General features: G+C 40.3%; 2 protein-coding genes across 2 annotated transcripts; one reads left to right on the forward strand and one right to left on the reverse strand.

Moving 5' to 3' along the window:
- Positions 1-364: 364 nt before the first annotated feature.
- Positions 365-24,916, reverse strand: LOC113403178 (mitoferrin). The gene is made up of 7 exons (XM_026643643.2): positions 24,573-24,916; positions 20,901-20,986; positions 10,536-10,666; positions 9,660-9,716; positions 2,996-3,135; positions 2,527-2,850; positions 365-2,463 (listed from the first exon to the last, which is right to left on the reverse strand). Exons 1-7 carry the CDS (start codon positions 24,687-24,689, stop codon positions 2,353-2,355), a joined length of 966 nt encoding a protein of 321 aa, XP_026499428.1. The 5' UTR covers positions 24,690-24,916; the 3' UTR covers positions 365-2,352.
- Positions 21,837-22,407, forward strand: LOC113403179 (general odorant-binding protein 69a-like). Its single transcript, XM_026643644.2, has one exon. It carries the CDS (start codon positions 21,891-21,893, stop codon positions 22,293-22,295), a length of 405 nt encoding a protein of 134 aa, XP_026499429.2. The 5' UTR covers positions 21,837-21,890; the 3' UTR covers positions 22,296-22,407.
- Positions 24,917-25,801: the final 885 nt, after the last annotated feature.

A 25,801-nucleotide genomic window follows, 5' to 3' on the forward strand; every position in this document is an offset into this window, starting at 1 on the left:
CTCTGCCCAAAGGTTGCCTGGAAGATCTCGCTGCTTAGCGATAAGGCCGCCTGTTGCATCTCATGCAACTTTGTGTAGCAATATTGTAATTTTTAGTTTTAAGTTTGGGTGCAATAAAGAATGAATAAATAAATAAATAATAATTACATACTTAAATGCATATGATATGCATTCCATGGATTATAGTTATTTATATTTTTCCAGGGCGTCTTTCTTAATTAAGTATAAGAAGTTGCCTATACAGAGGACTACGGAAGTGCAGTTTTCAAAACCTAAACACGTCGACTCGAGCGTCTCTCTGTTCGATGCCTTGCATACAAGTTACCCGTCAGTGAAGCGAGTCGTTGAGAATAAAAGACGAAGATAATGTTATTGTCCAACTGTTTATTCCTTTTATCTCACATTTTAAATAAACAATCACTTGGTGCGTGTCCTGTACAATTACGTAACTCTTAAAACTATAAATTTTAATTTCGTACTCATCTATACAACTCATAAACATAACAAATACAAATAAAAGCAATGTACACAAACAGTAAACAAATAACTCCGCCGCCCGGCGAGCGCCCGACTGCGGTGACGTCACGCCGCTCGGCGCCCGACACGCGACGTCTCCGACGGGCACCGACGAAACGGCGCCAGCGCGACTGTGTCGGCGATGAGCGACCGCAGTAATGCCCGACGATTCGATCTCCCGTTGGTTGTTTTAAAAATATATATATTTAAATATAAAAATAACCAATTTATTAAGAAACAACTCATAATTTTTATCTTTATAAATAAAAATGTACTCGTAATTATGGACGACGAGGTCCTCGATAATATTTTAGGTACCGATTTGTACGTGTGAAATACGCGTGCGAAGTTCTGACTCCCACTGCGTGCTCGGTCTACGACCGGACAGAAACCGTCACCGTTTAAAATATATCTACATCGACAACTCTCTCCGACGAGCTCCGCGGGAGAGACAGAGTTAGATCACAGCCTTGAGGTGAGTGAGAAGCCGAGATGTCGATGTCGGGGTCGCAGTGCCCCCGGAGGGGGGGGGACCCCGTGGAGCCGAGTTACACTCGAACGGTATTGATGGGACTTCCTACACTAACAAATTTGGACTTGCAATGAATCGGACGTCGCGTCGGTAAAGAGACGTTTCCGCGGGCGGAGAGCGGAGCGCACGCGGGTGCGAACCGGAAACTATACGAGGCCGAAGGGGCGACTAGGGCTACTACTAATAGTTCGGTTCGGTTACGGGCACTTTTATTTGAGTAAGTTTTGTTCAAATTAAAATTAATGTCTTATAGGCACCCCCTCGTCACGTACCTCCCTCACCCCGCCGCCGGTCCCCGCGACAGAGCTGCGTCTTTGAGACGCGCAGTTTATAGTGGCCGTCCACTCTATGTACAATTTGACTAAACACTACGTCTCATTCGATTATAACGAATTATTTGGAGCAATTTCGATTTTGCGCGGATGTTTGGCGACTATTTTTGTTCTCTTAAAATACATACAATTTAATGTGATTTCTAACGCAAATGTCAGAGGCATGGACTACATGTATATGTGGAAATGTTTCAATGTACAGCTTCGGTAACATGTAGTCGCTGCGGTTAACTAAACAATAATTCAATAAAATATATCGGGCAAGCCCTTAACACTATTATCAACACTTAGACGATGATTACCATAATTTAACCACAAACATCACAGCTCTCTCGCTCCGTCGCGCACGCACACATGCATACATACATACACGCACACACGCAAACAGACATACAGACACGCTCGCACACAAACGCGAGACACGTACACGCACTATATTTTACACGTAACACACTGACTCAGGATTGTCATTAATTTGGTCTTGACGCGGAACCCACAAGCAATGACACATCTGTCGTTAGTATAGTAATATTGTTTAAAATGGGACGATGTTAATATCTGTCGACTGCAATATAACGTGCAGACAACAGCTACTCAAATCGATAGAAAACCATTTCTACTCTGTAGCTCGTGATAACCTCTCGATTTGCTAATTATAAAATGTTTAAACACATTCATAAATAGAAGCGGTTCCGCCGCTACGCACGCGACGCACGCGCGTCGTCGATATTTAATTTACGAATATTTTTGCGTACTTTTCTCCTTTTTCGTGTAAATATATTTTTATTTTTGATTTCGTTCGGTCGAAAAACATTCACCCGCTCGCGCCCGCATCGAACGCGCCGCCGCGACGCGCTCGTCGAGACAAACCTACATCACATTCAAAGTATAAAATACACGTAGTGCTCAATTTAAAAATAACATCTTCAGTATCAGTCGGGTGCGGGCGCAGCGGCGGCTCGGCGGCGGCGCCTACGAGCGCGTGAGCGACGGCGCGGCGGGCACGTCGGCGGCGGCGAGGCGCAGCGCGGCGGCGGCCAGCGGCGCGCCCGGGGCCGGCCCGCCCTCCTCCGTCAGCCCGAACTGAAACACGCGCGCGGTGAGCGGGGTCGCGGGGCCTCAGGCGGAGCTCGCGCGGGGACGCACCGTGGTGATGGCGTGCTTCAGCGACTCGTAGGTGAGCCAGCAGATGGCGGCGGCCGGCATCTGGTACAGCACGCGCGCGTGCACGCCGCGGAAGAAGGCGAGCGGCCCGCCGGCGCGCAGCACGAGCGCGGCGGCGGCGGCCAGCCCGTCGGCGCCGGCCGCCTCCTGCGTGTTGAGCACGGTCTTGCACACGTCGAGCGGCGTGGTGGCGGCGGCGGCCAGCGCGCCCGCGCACGCGCCCGCCAGCAGGTGCGCGCGCGGCTCGTACGTGCGCCGCGGGTTGAGGCGCGACTGGCACCACTCGTACGTCACGAAGTGCAGCGCCTGCGGGCGCGGGGCTTACGTTACTCGCTGTTTGCTCATGTCTGGGTAAACTGTTTGAGTCTATCTTTCGATATGGACTAGCCAGCCCCTATCGATGTATCTATACGGACGAGGAGACGATGCTCCCGGGACCGGTCGGTGGTACCTGGAATGGCACGTTCATGGCGACCTGCGTGCCGTACGAGCGGTAGAAGGCGCGCAGGCCCTCGGCGCGGTACACGTGTCGCGCGCACTCCCACACGCCGCGGTACGGCGAGTTCAGCATCTGTAGCCGCTGCTTCACCACTGGAAGCACACAAATTTGGGATCAAAACCTCGTCCTCCTCCAGCGATCTAGCCAATATCGCATGTAATTATGGTCGACGCCGTGTATTTATAAAACTGCGTGAAAAATTGTTGAGGAGACTTCCACGACCCTGTCTGATGCCCACCCTTGTCGGGTCTGGTGGCTGACCTTCAGTGGTAATGATAAATTTTAAACATCAAATGTATATCGAAATACATATTCATACGGTCCTAAGACGTCACCATCAGTTACTGTTTTTAAACACCTCAAAAGTCAAAATTCGTGCAAGAACGTGTTACGAAACTCTAATGCCACGTATAAGCTGACGTAGCAAGCTGATGGAAGCTCCCCGGCGACGCCCTCACGAGCTCAACGTATAGCCTTTCAAAGCCAAGGGGTTTAAATTTCTAATTTTTATTAATTGTACTTTCATTACTTTAATCACTCTTTATTCCCACTTTGAGCAAAGCCGTCATTACTTATGAGACAATTATTGTATTAATAAATAATTGATAATTATTCGTTTTCTTTTGTCCTCCTGACCGCTGCAAACGTAATTAACGTCACCGAATATTTATTCCAATATTTTATCATTTATCATAAAAAATGTTTAGTAAGCACGGGCAATACAATTTTAAAGTCTGCGAAAACGACGATAAGACATTGTACAAATGTTTATTTGAATCTTAACATTTTTAATATTTAAACTTATATAACACTTCTTTTTCGGGTATTGTATATTGCTGAAAATGTTGATACAATCATTTAAATGTTTATATTTCGCTACAAATAAATTCCTGCGCAGAGAAAGGACTTTAAGAGCTGCGCATCTCCGGGAGGACACGATCGATGACGTGACCCGTCAGCGGAACTCGCGGGAGCTCACTACTCGGGGCAGTGTGCTCTATTTACGGTGAAATATTTCCTTGGCCAAATGATTTATTTTTCAGATCATATTATAACGTAAATATTGAGTTTTCTTTTGTTTGTGAAATTTTATTTAGATATCTAATAATGGATACATTCGATTTATTGCAATGGGGTAAACGAAGTTTTGTTTTTTCGTTTGTCAACTTATAACCTCAGGGCAGATGTCGTATTCTTTTCGGCTACAGAAAATTATAATGTTTTAATTGTTATTAAAATAAATAACATAATAGTAATTCATAGCGTTATCCTTAACTTAAAATTAGTGATTAGCTCTGCCAGCTTCGAGCGGCTACCGAGAATTTATATTTATAGCGCGGAGTCGAGGCAGAGTACGACATGTCTGTACATAATTGACAGAAGATTGTATTTAGTTGCCCCACATATTCTTCAGTGCACGCTCCATCGCTGGACCTCTCAGCGCAGTAGGCTCGGCCGCTGGGTACGGAGTGTAACATAGAAGATACCTTACTTCTTAGAACCTTCTAGACTAACGATTCGTTTAACGCGACTTCAATTGCCTTGAATAGATTTATTTGACGTATGGGATTTTCCCTCTTTAGGAATCTATCGAGACGGAAGATAAAATATCATTACTATTTCACAAAAAAATACGCATTAAAAGTTAATTTTCTTGTGACCTTTGTAGTGTTAAAATAAAGTAAGTTCGAGGGTCTTAGGCAATTTCCTCTAAAATAAGCGCTATCTTAACACGAGATTAAATCTCAGATGTAGAGGCGGAGGCGGAGATCGTGCGTGTGAAGGGATTGTTCTATAACTCATTCGAGTGCGTGCTGTTCACTATGTGTACGAATGTTACAGTTTTATTTGTGCAATACACCAAATAACTTGGCACGAATGTCACAATAATACTATCTCTAAAATCCACTTTTCACCTCTGAGATATCTTATCAGAAAACTATTTAATGATACACTTCTGAGACTCGACGCGATGTTCAATTAATTCATTTACGAGGACGTGGGACTAGTTTAATGACTTTCAGATAGTGTTTGCAAAAGCCTAATAATATTATATAGTTATATTATAAAGTTAATTTTAATATTGACTCAACCTTAGCACCAGTGCAGTACATTCAGTCAAGTCCGTCGACTTTTGCATCTCTATGTAAACTAATTATAGCTCCCCAGGAGACTATCGGGCGGACAATGTGCACGCCGCCCACGACGCGGATGTCTGCGGTTTCTGTCACAACGTGCCGGTGACGGCTATCTTCGAATGTTATACAAACATGCCACGTATGAATGAAATTAACGCATGTAGACCCGACATTTAAGAGTAACATTTAATCTCCATGCGTGGTTATTTATGTTAAAAAACGCTTTACATTTGGAACAATAATAACTACAGAAGAAGAGCATAATTAATTTATACTCGTAAAAGTGTGACGATATCCGCTTTATGGTAAGATATGGAAAAAACCTATCTGGCAGAGGTATCGTGAGATCGCTGAACATCAATACACATCCATAACATGTTGGAAATACCTGTTACCTCGAAATATTGACAAATTTAAGTTTTGAACTTTTCCAAGTCATTAAAATAAGGCATAAAACGATGGAAATACTCATCGAGCACTCACGTACTTAAAAAAAAAGAACAGTAGCAATGCGCCAGTTAATTAAGGAATCGCTAATATTCCTATTTACGCCGACAACATGCCAAGGGGTCGGGATCGATCCTGCGATTTTTTACATCGCGGCCCGTAAACCATTGCGCTATTGAAGCTTGGTACTCCCTGTGTAATGGGACAACGGTGATCAAACTATCAGTTCCCATGATATATCAAAGGAGCTTCGATTTGTTTATAGCAAGATGTAAATGTTGTCGTGCCGGTTTCCTCGAGACTCTAACACTATCGTCGGTTGAGCAAACGTTCAGTATTGTGACAATAAACACCGACTATTAGTAAACTTTATCTATCAGCTCCGGTTCGGCCGTTCGGCCTATTGTGTGTTCAGAACAACCGATTATAAACGAAATATATAAAATTATGTGATTACAGCGAACGAAATGGCCAGGTAGTGGTTCACCTAAGCGCAGGGTCACCAGTTTATAAAATACAAATTACCGAAGTCGAAAGTCGATATTTGAAAAGTCAGACCGGTCACAACTGCGCCAACTTCCCGCATCGCCTTCCTCCTTCTATGAGCGCGTCAATACATTCCGCCGGAGAATATCGTCGGGGAATTTTTATTTTCCTGCACTTATCGTTTGGCTGACACTCGTTTTCCGATCACCATTGAAGGTGGCACGTGCGTGAATGGTTTAACTCCCCACTAGGTGGCGCTGCAATACATTTACCTTTACACCACTCAATCGATCGCCAAGGCAATTTGTATTTATACGTAGGACGGCGTTTGCGGGACTTGGCTTTGAACACGTAAAGACACCGTTCATCGACTTATTAAAGTCCAACTTGAATGTACTTCGACGATATCGCGGTCTATAAATAAGCCCGAAACAGTCAAGTCATCACGAAGTCGGGCCGCGGCCTTGAACCACGGAGAGCTGCTCGTTACTCGTCATACAAGTGGTTAAACGTAAATGTACAATCGATAGCGGGATTTGAGACGCCGGCTTTATATTGTTGTCGTTTTTGTTTTATAATATTGTCAATAAACAGCAACGCCGTCACGGTTTCGTGCCGCACTCGTCGAAGGTCCGCCGATAATTATCATCGATGTGTTTTCCTATTGCATTCGCGGATACACCCAATATACATCGTTGCGGGCCGTCGACTGTTTATGAGCTTAATTTGTAACAAGTCACCTCGCGCTCGCCTGCGTGCGTCGGTAGAGTGTCACGCCACTATTCTCCCCGTGTTGGCCTAGCGCGGTGGCGGTATACTGTATAGGCTCGAAACCCTTTTAAGGACGACTCTGCCCGGTAGGAGTTTTACTTTTGCTCACTAGTGATTACTTATAAATATTCTTGGAAGAATTTCGTATCTGAGGAAAATGTGTCGCTTATCGGTATTCACTGAGCGCGACTTATAATGTAAATAATATAATTACACGCTTCATAAAATACGTTATCGCGTCGTCGGAATATCTGCACGCGCCGACACTTAAACACGACACTATTCAGACCATTATTATATTTAAATAGTTATTTATTTTTTCATGTTCAACTCTTAAACGATCGGCGCCACTGTTTTACATAATTATTTACAGTCACTCGTTTTAGTATGAGTATTTACAAGATCAACGTTTCTCTTAAAATGGAAATATCTTAGGTAAAAAAATCTCTATAAAACCAAAATGACCTCAATGAGGCGAGACAGCGAACAGTCGGAAACAACCGTTTGTAGAACACGGAGCCCTGAGCGCGGTCACTCCAGAGCCGCCGTGAAAATAATTAATTACGTAAATAAATTTAAAGACACTAAAAAAACAATACACGACGAGGACACGAGGGGTCACGATCCATACATACGAGGCGGTATTACGTGTGCTCGGCATTAGCATGTTTTCATTTATTATTTTGCAATAAATCAACTTATTCCGTTCGACTGCGCCACGGCCACTGAATATCTAATTTCATCAACCTCCATACGTAATTAAAAGTATGAAAATCAGACGAGGGACTGAACGACGTCACCGATCGATAGTGCGCGGGCCGCGGGTGAGGCCAGGGTCATATTTACACAAGTAATTATGTGACACGGTAAGTAATTCATTGACTCCGCTGTTAACGCGCACCAGCGCGGCGGAGGCTTAACGCCGACACGTGTTTACGGTCAGTGGTTACGTAACGAAAGACGCGGCCGGCGCGAACGGGAACACTAGAGTTCATCCCGCGACATCGTTTTAGTTGGGGAGACTTTTAATCACTTTTACAGTATGATATGATGTGACCGCTACTGCAGTATCGAACCAAGCGATCCGCTCGTAAGGATTTTTACTGAGTTTGTGTGAACCACTGAGAGGGTCGTTAACGCAATTTACTGTGGAGCATGACGTAGAGAAACAGATCCATAGTAAAATAGCAAAACCCGAAAGCCAGCCGTCGTGGCGTATCGGGACACCGATTACGCCGACCCTCACGGCAACCGGTCCAACGGTGTCGAGGTACGACCCGTATACGACGCGTAAGTATCGGGGCAGCCGCGACAGCGAGCGCCGACGCAGGACGCGTCCGTGTTCGTGCGACGGATCGGTCGGTGCGTCGGGAGCGGTCGGCCGGGCCTCAGTCGTGCTTCCATTTGTCGCTCCGTTATCTCGCACGCTTGACGTGAAAATTGAACTAGTAATATAATAATAGTATATACGGTGTACATTTCCGACTGATGGAGTAAAGCCTCCTCTCCCTTTGAGGAGAAAGTTTGGAGCTTATTCCACCGCGCTGCTCCAAAGCGGGTTGATCGATACACATGTGGCAGAATTTCGTTGAAATTAGACTCATTCAGGTTTACCCCATGTTTTCTTTCACCGTCGAGCACGAGTTGAATTATAAACTCAAATTAAATTGGCGGAAAAGAGTAGCTACTGAGTTTCGAGTTGAGTAAAGAATAATTTGATTTTGATTCCAAACCGGTTGCGGCGTATATATATAGTTAACATATAGTTTACTTGAATATAATACATTCGATTCGATTTCAAATGACAATTCAAAAATACTCGCAAGATCCCACTCGAATAATTTTTATTTCGTTTTTCAACAATAACATATATTTTTTATAAATATACAAATCGAGCTCGAATGTAAGTTTATTGTGAACATCTAAGGAAAACATACGCTCGCGAGTGCAGAAGCACGGAGAGTCCGTTCCTAACGCTAGCCATTGCAATTCTAATAAACAGTACAAAAGACGCGGCGGAACACGCGCGCACGATGACGCGCCGCTGGCTCGCTCGCAAATACACGCAGGACTCCCTCAGCGCCGCGCGCCGCAGGTGCAATAAACACGTACAACATTCATTTACGAGAACAACCATAAACGGCCGGGCGGAGACGAGGGAAGAGAGGACCGCGACAACATTAGCGGGCAGCCGTGGCCGTAATCATTGCGTGCTGTGTCGGATCCAAGGGGACCTCAGTCATTTCTCACGCGGGAACACACGTGTTGCGTACGTCCATTTGTTTTAGATGTTTATTTTGTAGCAAAAGGTTGTTATTCGTTGGGCCTTGGCTCCCGGATAGAGCACTTCTCGATCTTATTATCTGATATGCTGGGATATGTTTAGTATTCTGTTTATTACATTTAACGGTACGCGCGCACGTTGCTCGCTAATGAGATGGCTCACGCGTATAAATCAATATAATTAGACGAAATTACACGTCGGTACGTACTGATGCAGGAAACACTTTGTCAGAAGTGATCCGTCGGAACGGCACGAATACGACAATTTAGATCTCCACGAAGTACTTAATAGCCGCCAATCATCTGCTCATTGCGACAATTTGTTCGCGAACCTTCCACTGCATCGTACTAACGAGGTTTTAGTGCGTTTTAATAAAAGTAACAGCGAAATAATTAACGGTGTACCGGCCTCGACACGAGATTCTCGGACGAGGACGGCGGGTCGGCGACGTGTTGCCTACGCCGTACGCGTGTGTGCCATCGAACCTTACCTTCAGCGGGGTTTGAGACGGCGTCGTGCACCAGCGACGCCAGGCAGCCTGATAAACCTGTAACACGAATTATAACGCATAAGTACAGCGACGTTTTTATTATCATATATCTTAGCTATCTACTGTAAAGTCACGTTGTTAACGTAGACCACGCCGCCCCGATGCGAGTCGATGTATACAAAAATATTAAGATACATAAAAATCAATTACTATCATAATTTTAAATTCATTCCAGTGTACGATTTAAGAATACAATCGTATCACTAAATAAATTAAATAGTACTCAAAGAGATAACGCGCTGTGGCCCTCAGCCACCTCATCATCACGTCCGGCTCCGGACGAGTTCCACGGCACAGGCACTCATGCACGCATTATATAACCGCGGTTCGTCAGCTGTTTCAAGGACGCGTGAGCTAATGCGGCCGATTTTGAACGACGCAAACCAATAATTAATTATTCAAGAATCATTCGAACGCATTTCCATTTAAAAGAACTGATACGATAAACATTTTATGTACATACTGAATATGTAATTGTATATAAAAAAAAACAATACGATGAATTTAATAGCGTTATTTTCCTGTTATTGCCTTTTTATGGAACGAACTGAGGGGAGATGACAATGCAGTTTTTAAATTGTTCAAAACTATGACACACTCGTGCAGATGATACTACGGAAATGCTCCTCGATCGCCCACTTTAAGATAATCTCTTCAGGGAAGCAGTCCTCAAGAGTCCAGGGATATCTAACCAGGGTCCTCCATGAATATCACTTTCAACGTTCGGTGAGGAAATTAATTAAATTTAAAACACAATAATATGATAAGTGTACAATTAGTACCTAGTACTTTATACGCAGTGGACGTAGTACGTACCGTGTGTGATGTGGTCGTGCCGGTGCCTGGTGAGCTGCGAGAGCGTGTGCTTGCTCTGTTCGTAGGTGGCGAAGAAGCACGCGTGCGCCGGACCCGCGCCCATCACCACCGCGCCCATGCCGCGGATAGGCCTGAGCATACCGACGTATTAACAACTCTGTATCACAATCCTTTTATGAAGACGACGACACAACAGTCCATCGAGATTCTTTAATTCGGGTTAATATGTATTCATTAATAGGGCAACTTCGAGGTAAACTTTTTCAATTAGTTAATTAATTTCGAAGAATTCATAGCTTTGAACAAGCTCTAGCAGGCGTTATCGAATCCCATCCAAGCAGATGCACCACCTGATAGTCTACTGCGTGAGATTGACTTTATAGAATTATACCAAAAGTTTAAATTAATTAATTGCCAAAGTTAAAAATATATGTGGAATCTCATTACAGAAACTGCCGAAAGCACAGATATAAAAGGAAAACGCGAGGATCAAAGACCACGTTTGTCTTAAAACTCTTTCGCCAGTCCTTCAATTTCTTCGTCATCGTCCTAACTGCCGTTGCGCTTGGGCTCGCCCTTATCTCAGCCGCACTGTTAGCCGCGCGCAACATAATATGCGGTTCTGATATGCAAGTAAACAAAGCGGCCTCACTCTTCGAATAATCGGCGATATTCGAACTAGCGGTGACGCAAACACGAATATCGATAACTTTCACTGACGCCTTGCCACGGTACTGTTATTGAGTACTTCGATGAAATTGAACAAATAGGACAAATTGAACAGTCGCGCAGAACGTATGAATATTAAAAAATCTCAACAAGTCCGTTAGAGATGAGCATTTTGAGTGTAATGGTAACATTGCTATAATTTGATTTATTTAATTGGTTTTCATCAGTAACACTCTCAAAACCGAGTATTGTTCGCTATTCTTTTCCTGTTTCTACATTACCGATTAGCGTGAATACTTAATTGGCTGCTAATTGCTAAAAGCCACCTGATGTTGTAAGGTGACATTGGAACTGTAAAAAATAGTATTCATGGTTCATATCAACAATGCCTCAGACGCCTTGGGAGAATTGCCGTATGGTGGTAAAATACACGATAAGTGTGTGCTAAACAGACGGCTTGCAGTGTCCTATGAACGAGTAAATGGTTTCTACCAATTCACTTAAAAACTGCCCATCCGATTGATACGTAACTTTCATATTGTATCAATATTATGTTATACATCCACATGTGAGATGTGTGACTATAACCAAGAAGCGATTCCATGAGGGTTGAGCTCCAACTGCGCTCGGGGTGAAGGAAAATGTCGTTAGGAATCATACGTGTCAGAATTATATCTGCCACATGTGTATCCATCAACCCCATTTGATTAACGTACTGAAGTTAGCTCTCATCGCCTAGCAACAGGATATTAACGGGTTAGTTTTTTTATTTTTGAAGGAATAAAGTTATACGTTAGGTATATCAACCACCTCGTGGATGACGGAAACCCGTGTTTTATGAGTGAGTTAACAGCGAGTTGACGGCGACATTAGATGGAGGCAAAACCTCGACGACGGCGGTTCGAGCGACCCGCCCGGCAGTCGGCGGTACCAGGCACCGGCTGGCACTTCCGATCATCAGATATCCTTTCCGGTTAAACAATCCTTCCGCCTCCACATATGTTCTATTCGACATAACCAAACCATGATTACTTATCTCATATACTACTATTACAAAAATATTTTTTTTCAGTACTTTTTCTTAAAAATTGCGTTAATTTTTTGATATAATGTTAGATATTAAGCAAAAACTGTCGTAGTATAATTGTATAGTTGCACGAATTACTCGGGGAGTGACCCGTAAAGACGGTGAGTTAATTGTTATAGTATATGCCTCCCTATAGTCGAAGAAAAATAATATTATTGTAACTCTTAGGTAATGAGGACAGAAGCAGACATTTAAAAGAGAATCTCAAATCACCTTAATTGCCTTTTAAGAACAATTTACAAAAGAAAACAAATTATTACTACTATAGGAAAAATAGAAAAATATATTTTCCTTTCAGTGCGCTCCCAGTGTTAATAATACATTTTAAATTCAACGGTCACAGCAGTCGCTCGTTGTACTCGGCTGGCTCCCCGATCCGATAACAATATGAAACATTACGTGTATTTTAAATGTAGTTGTCGTAGAATGTCTATATTGGCACGATCTCTTAGATTCAGCATCACATCAGCATCCGATTGAATTCCTTGTTCGCAACGCTCGTGACTTTTGTACTCGTATATTTCTTACATGCAACGTAGAAGTGTTAATAGGAAATAATATTTAATCACAACAATTTAAAAGTTTAAAGTATCGTGTCAAAGCCATGCTGGATAAATCATTATTTATGAATCGTTACCCAGACACTTACGACAGTTTTAACATGTCACTCGAACTCTACGAGTGATTTAGAAACAGAACGTATTAATAATAATACGTAATTGTATTTAATTACGACGTGTTTGTAATTCGACTCTCGGATAGGAGTAACTACTGCGCTTCTTAAGAGTTTTTCGCTCGAGTCTACATTCCGAAACGTTAACTTTCGATTTAATTTAATATCAATGTCGATTCAAAGTTCTTTTAAAGGCAAATTTCAATATAATTTATTTTGATAGGAGTGAATTGAATTCGATGTTCAAAGAAAAAAACACGCTGATTACCCACTTGACTTCGGTTGCACAAATATAATCATTTTTACTACATTAATATTGACAATGGAATCCGGGCCAGCAACACTAAGTTTGTACTTTTAATTCACCTTATATTCGGCGGTGAAAGACGCGTATATTATGATGATGATGAGATTCTATCACATGTGCCTACCGACCCGCTGTTGCGTTGGCTGCAAACCTGCATAAGAGAGTCGGTTTGGGGGGAGACATTTGGGGGATATGACAAAAACGTCAACGACTAACTTTGTCCTCATATCCAAAGGTCAGTCTCCCGAAGCGGCAACCGACTCGAAGTGACCACAATGGTCGGTAAGTAAGTCAATAGGTGACACATAGTGACGGTAGCTCTGCGCGCTTGTATAAATAGCGGCGCGTCGGGACTCGATGTTGGTGACGATGTTGAGATAATATAATGACTAATATTTGCATTAGATTATGTTACCGATGCTCCCGAGACAAACTAACAGCAATTAAAATATTTCCCTGAGTCTTAAGAGCAATTAAAATGGTAAATGTCAATTTCCGCATCAGCCTATTTGAAAATTAAATTAAATTAAAGAAAATATAGAAATTATGTTAATTTCGACGCGCCTTTATTTAGCTTTACTCGTGAATATCTACGTGTCAATATATGTAGCTGGTACACATATAAAACTTTTCTAATATAATTCAGATATCAATACAATACTGAAGGTACCATCCGCTAATCTGATTTGGTGCATATATATTATAAAATAAAAGCAAGCAAATAATAAATTTAACTATAAATTGTAAATGATGAGCGCTGGCGGCGCTGCGCTACACGAGAGCCTCGCTCGCATCGACTGCGAATAATTGGCAACCCACACGATACTCGTATTCCTCCGAAGCGGGAACGTGCATGGCGTTGCGTATGGCGAGCAATGATGGACGAAACTGTATTCTATGTGTCCATTCAATTAATTTCATAAATTCAGAACTTTCGATTGAACATACAAATAAATAGTTTAGCAAGTTAATCATCGTCTATCCTCTTGACTGGTGACGCTGTTTTAAATCGCATACGAGGAAACAAGTCGGGAGCAGCCTGACGACAGCCGTTCTGCGAATGCTAATGCGGTTGCTGCTGGATTTCCCGCCACAACGCTAATCATATACATATGTAGATGGGTAAACTTAACCCGCGATCCTTTGAGACCCCACAAATCTCACGAGTGTTACCCGGTCCATAAATCTGTGCAAGAGAGAAACCCGCAAGAAACCGTAGTTTTTATAAAAAATAAGTACCAAGGTTCTACAAATAAACAATTCTCCGATAAATTTAAGTCAGCGACTCTCGACGTTCAGAAACGGCAAACGAGTCAACAGTTCCATCGGCGTTGTCGCTATGAGGTCACTTGGTATAAACGTGCTCGATACCTCTACACGTGGCGGTCGTGTCGTTCGTCATCGACTAATTAAAAGTCGTTGCATTTTGTGGCCGTTTATAGCTTTTTAACAACCACACTTTGTTGCATTCAAAAGCGGCGTAGTTTCAGTGAACGTAGATCGTCCGTATATAGACACCACCTACACATGTAAGTCATTCGACCGCCAAAATTTCTTTCTCGTCTTCCTTGTTTCAACATTGAGATATTGCCTTTAAAATAATATGTAATAGATGTTCTGTTGTTCGTTTCGCTTCGATTTGCTTTGTTTTTTTGATTGTTCTGTTTTGACGAGCGAGCTTCCTATTCGCTCTGATACAGTTACAATAAACTTTAATCAAGTTAGTTCCTTGTGGGAGAAGGACGAGTTAACCAACGCAATGAGACTGCAATAACAGGCAATAGGGTCATAACAGTCGTGACAGACAAGGAAGAGCTAACAATTATATCGTAGAAAGTAAATTCAAAGTCGAATATATTTGTGTATATATATTTTAATATTGGACAACATCGCATACATTACTCCGATCCCAATATAAGTAGCTAAAGCACTTGTGTTAATGAATCTTGAATAGATTGGCATAGAACCAAGGCGGTTACCATTAGGAGCTCTATTTACCCTTTTGCCAAATATATTTTTTTACAAAATCCGTCTATTACCAATAGCGTCAGCCCACAATCGAAGTCTTATCTTAGATGCGAAAATCTGTCTGTACGTGGCAGGACGCCAACTATGTCATTTTAAAAATATTACAAAGATATACTATTATTTCTAGCGTTGATATGTTTCTGTTAGGAGTATGTTATTCAACTTAAGACATCATCTTTCATCAGTCACAGCATCCATCGCTATTGTGTAATGAATCACACTATTATGGCTCGGTATCCAACAAGGTTTACGGCGGACAGGAGAGCCGATCGCTGTACACTCTGTCTTCGTTTCAGTTGGAAGAAGTGTCCAAACACCGAGAGCTGTTTAAACATCAGGTAGGAACGCGCTGTACTTGTGTAATGTTTGCGATCTCGACGTTATCGATATTACACATGCAAATACTGCGTGAGCTCAGTGAGCTCAGTGTTGCCAAATGCCGCTATTGTGAGTGCATAAGGTCGTATATTAAAATCACGTCGTTGGTCTTGTATTGACTACTACGGTCCCGAGGTGTGCGTGTCTGTACACTCACCTGTGCACTGTCATATCTACTAGTAGTTTAAAGATCGACGAACAAAACCGGTCAGGGATACATCAACATTACAAACAAACTTAATTCAGAATTAAAAACTGCACCAACTCGTATCCTAGTATAAAATTTATTTTATTTTTGAGGTTTTTATTATTTTAGAAGCTCATTAATTCAGTTTAAAATTATGTAGTTTGTTATATATCCATCAGAAGGAAACAATCACTTTAATACATTTTATACTCACTGAAGTACACAATAATCATTGTCATTCGATCTTTTGCACAAACAGTTGTTCGTCAAGCGGTGTGGTGTGGTGTGGTTGTTTTTATTATTATTTTAAATGGTTAAGCGAAATGGAAAATGGGCCTCACGTTGGTAAGTGGTCACCACCGTCCATGGACATCGGCACTGAAAGAGATAACCATCCCTTACAACGACAATGCGCCGTCAGCCTTTCGAACTAGGATGTTACGTTCGTTGTCGCCTATAGTTACCTGGTTCACTCACCCCCCAACCGTAACATAGCAATACTAAGTATCGTTAATTTGCGGTAGAATACAAGATGAGCAGGACGTACCTAAGATGAGCTGGCAGCCAGTCCTCACGGTAAAATTGATGAAAATATATCCAATAATGATATGGCGGTGATATCTTATCGCTGTTTGTAAAACCCGATACAAATAGAAACGTCTGTAAACATCTCGGCGCCCGCACTCGACGCGGTGCTATCTGGGACGTCGCTATCGAACGCGACGCGTGATGTGTCAGCGGGCCCTTGCATCTCACGCTGACACTTACTGCTTGATATCGGCACTGACGATACAACCACAACAATCGTGACCGATAGCGCTGCGTCCAGAGCGCTCTCTATGTTACATGTACATTGTATCATAGGTGTCGAATGTCGATAGCCCGCGCCTCCCGACACGCACATGCAGTGTTATAGTTAATGAGATTAGCTAATTATATCTAAAGATATTCGCAACTTTTTACGTGGGATTCTTACCCACTAAAACCAATGCGATGGCCGTGCTCGGCACGGATCGGAAAGGCTGCAGGATCGTGTCAATACTACGCATCCGCGGTCCAAACGACCAATTGCTGGGCTAAGGCAGGTGGCCTCAAACGGAGAGGCCTCCGATTGAGGTTTTTGCTCTGTGGAGCTTATTTCACGACGCTGCCCCATCTGAGATCGGTGGATTATAATCTACGTAATACTATATATTGTAAACAGCATGAATTAACACAAATCACTATGATTAGTCATCCGACATAATAGCTCGCGCATATAATGTGTTTGTTATGCGAGTCGTGTGTATTGAAATAGTTTATAATAACATTATAATTATAAAAAAGTCAAAATATAAATTAAATCCAATTCACCTCAAAGAATTAAACTACAACACACACACAATGGTGATAAGTGGTGATAAGTGGTGATAAATTGAATGTAAGTTGGTCGATAAGATTCATAGGTTTAGAAATTCGGCAACAGCCGATATTATCTAATATAGGAAGGTGGCGTCGCGTTATCGCGAGTGCTTAGCGAATATTGCCGCCCAGTGACGCCTCGGCGACTGGCACCTGGCGTGGCGCTCCGAGAGCGCGATAACCTACTAAACCACTAACGCCAAGGACTAATATTGGCTAAGTTTCGTTCAAGGTCGCGTCGATATTCCGACTTTATCAAATCGATGTGACACGCGCGTTACGCCGCGTCCCTATTGTACCGTCATTCGACTACACAAACGCGCTACAACTAGAATACAATGCTATTTAAGCGTGGAACTACTGGCGAGTGCTGGCCGACTCTCGGACTAAAGTGGGTCCCTAACTATTACTTAATAAGATAGATATGTGGTCATTTAACCGAACGGTTACACTTCTAATTCAAGTTTGAAATACATCACTCACGATACTGGACAACTTTCATAAAAACTGTAACACAAATCGCTCATTTTTAGCGAAATAAACATTGAATAGTGCTTACATTCACACAAGTTTGTGTCGCGGGCCCGGGCAGGTTATACATACAATAACCAAAGAAATCAAATCAATTTATTTCATTTTAAATTGAACTAAAACGAGTGCTCGCAGTATTTTCAGCAGACTAGTTAAGTCCTAAAGATTATAGCAACGCGTCAAACAAGCAAATAGAAGACTCGCAAAACTCTACAGATTGCACACGAACGAAGACGGACGAAATGTTCCAATTGATTGGTTTTATGTAGAAAACGTACAAAGCCGTCGGTGCGTCGAGTGCGGTGCCAACCTCTATCGACGAACGTTAGTTCGGTAAGACCAGAAAACAGAAATTTGATAATAACTACCGAGTTCGACATATTCACGCGAATTGTTCGCAGTGTGTTTCCACCACCATCAATCCATTAAACTAATTACATTCTAGTTTTAGACTTATTTGTGACAATTGTGGCAATACTACCGAACCTACTTGATGGTAGCGCTCTGTGCAAGCCCGTCTGGATAGGTACCACCCACTCATCAGATATTGTACCGCCAAACAACTGTACTCAGTATCGTTGTGTTCCGGTTTGAAGGGTGAGTCTGCCAGTGTAACTACAGGCACAAGGGATATAACATCTTGGTTCCCATGGTTGGTGGCGCATTGGCGAAGTAAGGAATGGTTCATATTTCCAGTTAATATTGCCATTGTCTATGGGCGGTGGTGAGCACTCACCATCAGGTGGCCCATATGCTCGTCCGCCAACCTAAGCCTAAATTATTCCGGCCGGTCTGAGTGTATGAGATATATATGATATTTATATCGATCCTTTTCGTTATTAATACAATTTTACTTTTTCCTTTATTGTATTAAACGAGTATTTATAAGTCAGAAGTAGGACATGTGGATACGAACATAAATCAGTTGCAGTTTATCTTATCAAATTGTTTAATAAAAGCCCGCGCCAAAGATACGCGGATGTCATTTAACGAGCAAAAATCTGTTAACATAATGACGATTACATTTTAAACATGAACATATACTACATGATACGGCATTTATAAGCTACAAATCTAGACTACGATAATTGTATCGACGTCTTAGCCCTTTTCAAAATGTAATCTTAGATAATAAAATAAAATTATGAATGATAGTTTATCATTATGATCAATTCTAAAAAAGACAATCACTCAGTAAAAAGGACTAATGACGACTATTTAACCGATCGCTAGCTTGGGTTAGTGACACTAAGTTTACCCTTGATTCGCAGGGAAATAAGTCATGAGGACGTCACTCGCAGAATTTACCTAATATTCAACACTACTAAGTAATCAAAATATAAACTAAAATTAAGATATACTAGATTTGAGTTCAATGATTAAGAAATATGGTTGAATAAACATGGAATCAATGTGTCTATAAGTAAGTTACTCGTATGAAGTGTAATTCCTTTGTAAAATAAAGTTCCTAGTGTAACATAAAGTGATGAATGATAACAGCATATTGCGTTCGAAGCCCGCGCCCGTGGATATGCAGCGCGTTTGGTAACAGCGATAATTCGCCGGGTCAGGTCGGGACGCGCCGCGCACGCACGTACACGATACCGATAACAGCTGATAGGGCCCGGCACCTCCGAATTCTTACATTACTATTACTACAGACCACCGCTCGACTAAAGTTTCACTGATATTTGTTTGTTAATTTTTACATAAACGAAAATAAAAAACTAATTATGTAAATTACAAAAACCAAATAAAACATATTATGATTAAGCTATTTATTCGACTGCCTAATCCTATACCAAAATAGATTTCGTTTGTCTGTTCGTTGCTTCGATTTATTAAAAAGTACCGAAACTGGCCGTTGAAGTAGGCCGGGCCTGATAACGAATATCAATTACTAAAATGGTAGAAAAAAGTACATTCTACGAAGTATAAAGCGAGCTACCAAAAGTCCTCGGAATATAGAAGAATATATGCAAAATATTGAACGTAGGTACAATATCACCTAAGACTAAAATGAAATAACGTATAGAAATTATAAAGAGCTCATTGCGAAAAAAAACCGATCAAGTGCGTCTCGGACTCGTATCGTCACGAGTTTTGTCCGCCCACCGGTATTTAATTGTTTAAGTTCTAAAATTCAATTAAAATAAAAAATATACATTTGTACTTCCCAAAACGAGCCCTTTCGTTTGTTAAGCCAAATGATGCTGATATATCATAAAATGTTTATTTTTAAATGGTCATCAAAATCTAACTTGATATCGAGTTATTTTGTCCAATCGATTCCGAAAGGAGAGGCTCGAGAGGTATCGGATAATATATTTTCCCGTCTGATGTATGAAAGCGTTAAAATCACTCTCGCGGGCGCTTAACTTCGTGTGATTTTTAAATATGAATCCGTTCGTGTTTGAGCAACATCGAACTGGTTATATTAACGAGCGCGCGAACACTTCAGCATTCATATTTATATCACAAGACTGCAGATTGTCAAGCCAACAGGAAAATCCGCAGCAAAGTCGGTGAGCGTCCGATCGCACGATACCGTGAATGGGTACTTTCGGCTGCGCGTGTCGGCACGTGCTCGCCGCGCGCCTCTCGTGACCGAAATATATTTATTAATTAACATATTGCACAATTATAGCTTTTAATGACAATTAAAATACCAAATAAGTTGTGATCGTGGTTCGAATCCACGGCACTTGTAAATACTAGATACAATACGCTTGACTTTACATAACTTTCTTGTATCAAACGTTTACGTAGCACAAAAAATATGGAATTATCGAAAATTATTAGGAAAAATACAAAATAAAGATTTAATATTATGTTTTACTTTGTTTTGTTTCTATGCGAAGGAAAATATTAATGATATTGTCTTTCGTCAATCTCGACACATTGTGGTCTGTATCACGCGGGGAAAACCCCAAATCGATGAGTACGATTACTGCACGATCCGCGGCTCATTCTGCCTTGTGGCAGGAACTAGTAACTACGATGAGTATTACTCAGAGCCACAAGAGTATCATCTTAGTCTGGCTGCCGACAAATCTATGGATGATAAAGTACACACACGGTGCTTAAAAAACACAAAGAGATACCTGAGCAGCCCCTCACGCTGCACCATGTACCGGAAGGTCTCCGCGATGCTGCCGTTGTGTGCTGAGCGCAGCGACTGCATCCGCGTCTACGACAAACAACGATCATATTGGTTTCTTTTTGCAACTATTTATTGAACAAAAAAGCGTCTACAAAGCAACTCCCATAAAATTATAATTTTATGTTTAATCATTCACTAGTTCATTCGTACGCCATATGTCGTACGAAAACATGCACACAATCCTCGTTCGTTCAATGGGTTAACACAAACAAAACCTATCAAAATAAAAAGGTCAATGTTAATTATATAAGACAAAGAGCACTCCCTGGGTCGCGGTCGCGGAAAGTAACAACATGTCATGCGTTTGCAGCGCAACTCTTTTATTTAATTCGAAGGAAAAGATGTTTGCGTCGAACGGTCAAAAAGAATGTTACTTTGAACGGGTCTTTAAGGGAATGGATGAACTTGGAATGCAAACGCAGCGCCTTCTGCGAGTCCTTAATGCGCCTCGACATTACGTCGTATGGTTTGGGCATGGTCTCCTGATTTCTAATAATTATCAAATTTGCATATTTGCATAACATATCTAGGTATAATGAATGACATTGAATATTCAAATGACAAAACGAACGACGGCAACAATTATCTTCTAACCCGCAATTAAATGTGTTTTCAGCCGACCATCGCTTTTGGATAATTACAAGCTGGAGCGCACAACTCACGAGCTGCTCCATCATCCTAGTGTGTTGCATATAATTTTTTCAAATGACTTTACAACAGAAGCGATGAAAAAATTACAGCGCGTTCGGGAAACTCAAACAGACATAACAAACAATACGTTTTAATAACCTGTCTCGTACCGTCATGTGTATAATTTGGACATCGACTTCCACAAACACACGCGATCAACAAGAATGACATCTCGGAGCTCTATATAAACACGATACCACGAGCGTTTTCGCATTCGTTACGAGACCCTCACTATTTCATAATGAGAGCTTATTTGGGGCTGTGGTTATTATTTATATGCTTAGTAGTAAAGACGCTAGCGTTAGACGGCGAGATGGCCGAGCTCGCGAAAATGCTGCGCGAGAACTGTGTGGAGGAGACCGGAGCGGACGTGGCTTTGATCGACAAGGTAAACGCGGGAGCGGACCTGATGGGTGACGCTAAGCTGAAGTGTTACATCAAATGCGTGATGGAGACCGCGGGCATGATGTCGGAGGGTGAGGTGGACGTCGAGGCCGTGGTGGCCGTGCTACCGGAGGAACTACAGAAGCACGCGGACAAGATGCGGGCCTGTGGCACTCAGAAGGGGGTGGATGACTGTGACACGGCTTTCCTAACTCAATCCTGCTGGCAGAAGGCTAGCAAGGCTGACTATATTCTTATATAGAATAGGTACTACATCACTCACTACTAACCACAAACCAAACAATACATTTTATCAAAAAAATAAATGTGTACTTTCATTATGGGATACATGGCCCTTGTGTAATCTTGCACTTCATATATTGTAGCCAAAGGATAACTATCAAAGCAAAGGAAGTATTTTATTGAAATACATTTTTTAATAATTTTATTAATAACCCCTTTCCCCACAGAATAAAATTATTAATATAATAGTAATTGTTTTAATATGTTAAGTACATTGACCAATGTGTTAATATTCTACATAGAAGTTATTTAAACAGACATTTATGTACTGTATATACAAAATATATTTTATAAAAAAGTACCGCATCATTTTAGTATATCAGAAACAATCTCCTTGTAAAGTTACAATGAATATACATTAGCATGCATATTGGAAGTTTTCCACAAATAATAATTAAAATATCATCATAATGTTGTAATAGTTGGTTAAATATAATACCATTCCATTAAATATTGGTCATTTTAAAATATTATTAAAATTAAAACTACCCTCTGTTAGGAATGTAGATTCTCTTGAGAAGAACGAGCAAGAATCTATCATCATATAGGTATATTAATTAAATACAATCAAGCAAATATCATGCATGAAAATCAACTATAAACAAACCCACACATTTTTACTTATATAATCTCTCTTTTACATTAAATTTAAATTTATTAAATGGCAAAGTTAATATATGTATAGAATTCTATGATGGAAGGATTTATTCAGTATTCAGACTATTATCATTCATTTAATCAGGAACTTGTTGTTACAAACTTGCACTCTGTAACTAAGATGGTGGAAGAGAGCAACTACTAAGTTTGTTGCTGGTTCTTCTCGGTACAAGCTAATTGCTGAACCAGTAGTTTACATTTAATTCAATACTGTAACATGACGATTCAAAAGTGCTTTTATGAGCAAAATTGAATAAATAATATTTTAGTTTGATTTGACATATAATTGGCACTGGAGCAAATATTTAAATACATATTTAAATATATATTTCCCAAATATCTATTTTTACATACACAATAATCAAATGTATAAGTGTATTAGAATCTTTTGGTATTTTTGTAATGTCTAACTTATGTAAATATTAAAAAAAAAAAGACTATTTATTATGTACTATTTTTAGATTAAAGATTGATTTTCACGGGTTGTGCTAGTTCAGCAAAGTAAGAACCTCTCTCAAGTCAGTAAATCTCAATAATCAATGCCATGTTTTGGTAAGGTGTGCAAGTAACCTAGAGCAATTACATTACATGTAATTACAAGACAATAGATCCTTGACAAAGCAATGGTTTACGTCAATAGGTATTGAGTGGAAGTGATCATTAAAAATGTTTTTTGGTTAAATTAAAAAAAATACTAGTGATGTAGAGGATTTTGCATATATATGTTTTTTGTTACTCAGTTTTAATTGATATAGTTCTACAAGAAGTAGGTAACGCTTTGCAAACCTTGTTTTAGAACAATATATATTCAATGATGGTACCAAGTGAACAATGTTTTTGCTAATTTATTTGGTTTATAATTTAAACAAAAAAGTGCATAGAGCAGTAAATAGCAGTTATCACTAATAACAGTAATATGTACTGAACAATAAATTTCAATAAGTCCTTCTAATAATTATAAATTATTTTTAAATGTTAAAGTTTAAATTTTTTTATATTTGTAAAGATTATTGTAGTAAATGTTATCTCCGGTTGCTTATCAATTCAAGGTTATGATATAAAAAAGGCAATTTGCTAATAAACAGCATTACCATTATGCATTTTATTTTATTTTTAACGAAATTGGCAAGATGCGAAAGCAAGGATTTGAATTAACAAAATGTGGAAAAGATAATTGTTTGGTTTGTTTTCGCAAATGACATTTGCATTTGACAGTTAAAAATTGAATCGTATTTTGGAACTTTAAATATTTAATATAATTACTAAAAACTTAATAATACGTTCTACAGTTCGAAGTGTATTTGACGATAAAAAAAAATGTTTTATTTGCGACCCTTTTTTATCAATTATTATTTATTTCTTATGGCTGAGACTGATAATATATACTCATGCTGTAACCTGAATTGTGTAATTAGATGTAGAAAGGTTTTTATATAACTGTAGACAGCTTGCATATCGGTGGCGTAATAAGACAGCCAACAAAACTATCATTGGAATGATTAGGTTAGGTTGTCAACGTCGTAGAGATCTGGCCCCTGACCACGGCGGCATGCCGTCGCAGGCAGCTCACTGAGCTTACCTTCACGGAATCCAGAGGGTACATTACGCAATGCTCCATCACCCCCGCTATGGCTCCGGCGGTCATGTGTGTGATGGAGCTTTGGGTCGGAAGGGTTTCATAGTCTTCAAAGTTCATAATACTCACAAAATACTAACACTTAATTCAAGATAATCACAATATGGATAATTTAGGATGTTTGGATTTTTACCAATATATCAATGTCATTTTCACTACACTATTTTCGTCACAGTCATCCAAAATTTAGAACAGAACATACAATCAAAATTGATTTCGAACAGTGTGATGAGATTAGCACGCGCGATGGTCTGCTGTGGGTTACCATTTGCTAAAAATTTAACAACATTTGATTTAAATGTTAGTGGATTGTTACCATACAAACTTCTGTGTTGCCTGCTGTGAAAAAGGGTAAAATGATATAACATTAAGAGATATATAGTATTGTCTTTTAAGTGTATACCATATTATATGAATATATGCTTATTATTTTAATAAATTAGACTGTATTATTTGATAAATCAAATATGTACTTTTATTTTAACAGCTTACACGAATAAGAAAATGGCCATATTATCTTAATTGGCGGGAATTCAAATTTTAGTAGTTCTGTCGGAATGTTACTCAATCGAAAAAAAATACCAAATTTAATTAATTCGGCATACACATAGTTTATAAGCTGACTTGTTATTTTTATCCCGGATGATATGGTTCAAAGTTACTGTTATCAATAATTTATACTAATGCTTTGTAGGCGCGAGCCAAGAAGAAACTTTAAAAATAGAACAAATTATGAAAATTGATTTAGATGATTTAAGCAAAATAATGCAATAAAAATAGACGCTGCAACATAGAACATATTTTTACCTTTTGTTTGTTTGTTTACGTTTAGGGGTCTCATGCCCAAACTATACTATCCTAATAACATTATAAAATAACTTCTCCGTGCGTCCTCGACTGCTTAAAATTGCACTTCACTTCATGTCAATAATCTGAAGTACAGTTTCACGCAAAACGAAGTCGCAGGCCTATTTAGATCCAGAGATAAATTAAAAGTATGTGAGTGACAAAAATCTCCCGTCATATATTTTGCACTGTAATAGATTTGATATATATACATCATCCATCTAGGTAGTATTGCAAAAAATATATTCTAAATTGTTATTTTATTGTGATAAAAATGTTTTTGTTACAAAACAAATTCTACACGAGCGGATGCCGCGGGTTCAGCT

This window comes from Vanessa tameamea, chromosome 24 (assembly GCF_037043105.1).
Source record: "Vanessa tameamea isolate UH-Manoa-2023 chromosome 24, ilVanTame1 primary haplotype, whole genome shotgun sequence".
In the NCBI taxonomy this organism is placed as follows: domain Eukaryota; kingdom Metazoa; phylum Arthropoda; class Insecta; order Lepidoptera; family Nymphalidae; genus Vanessa; species Vanessa tameamea.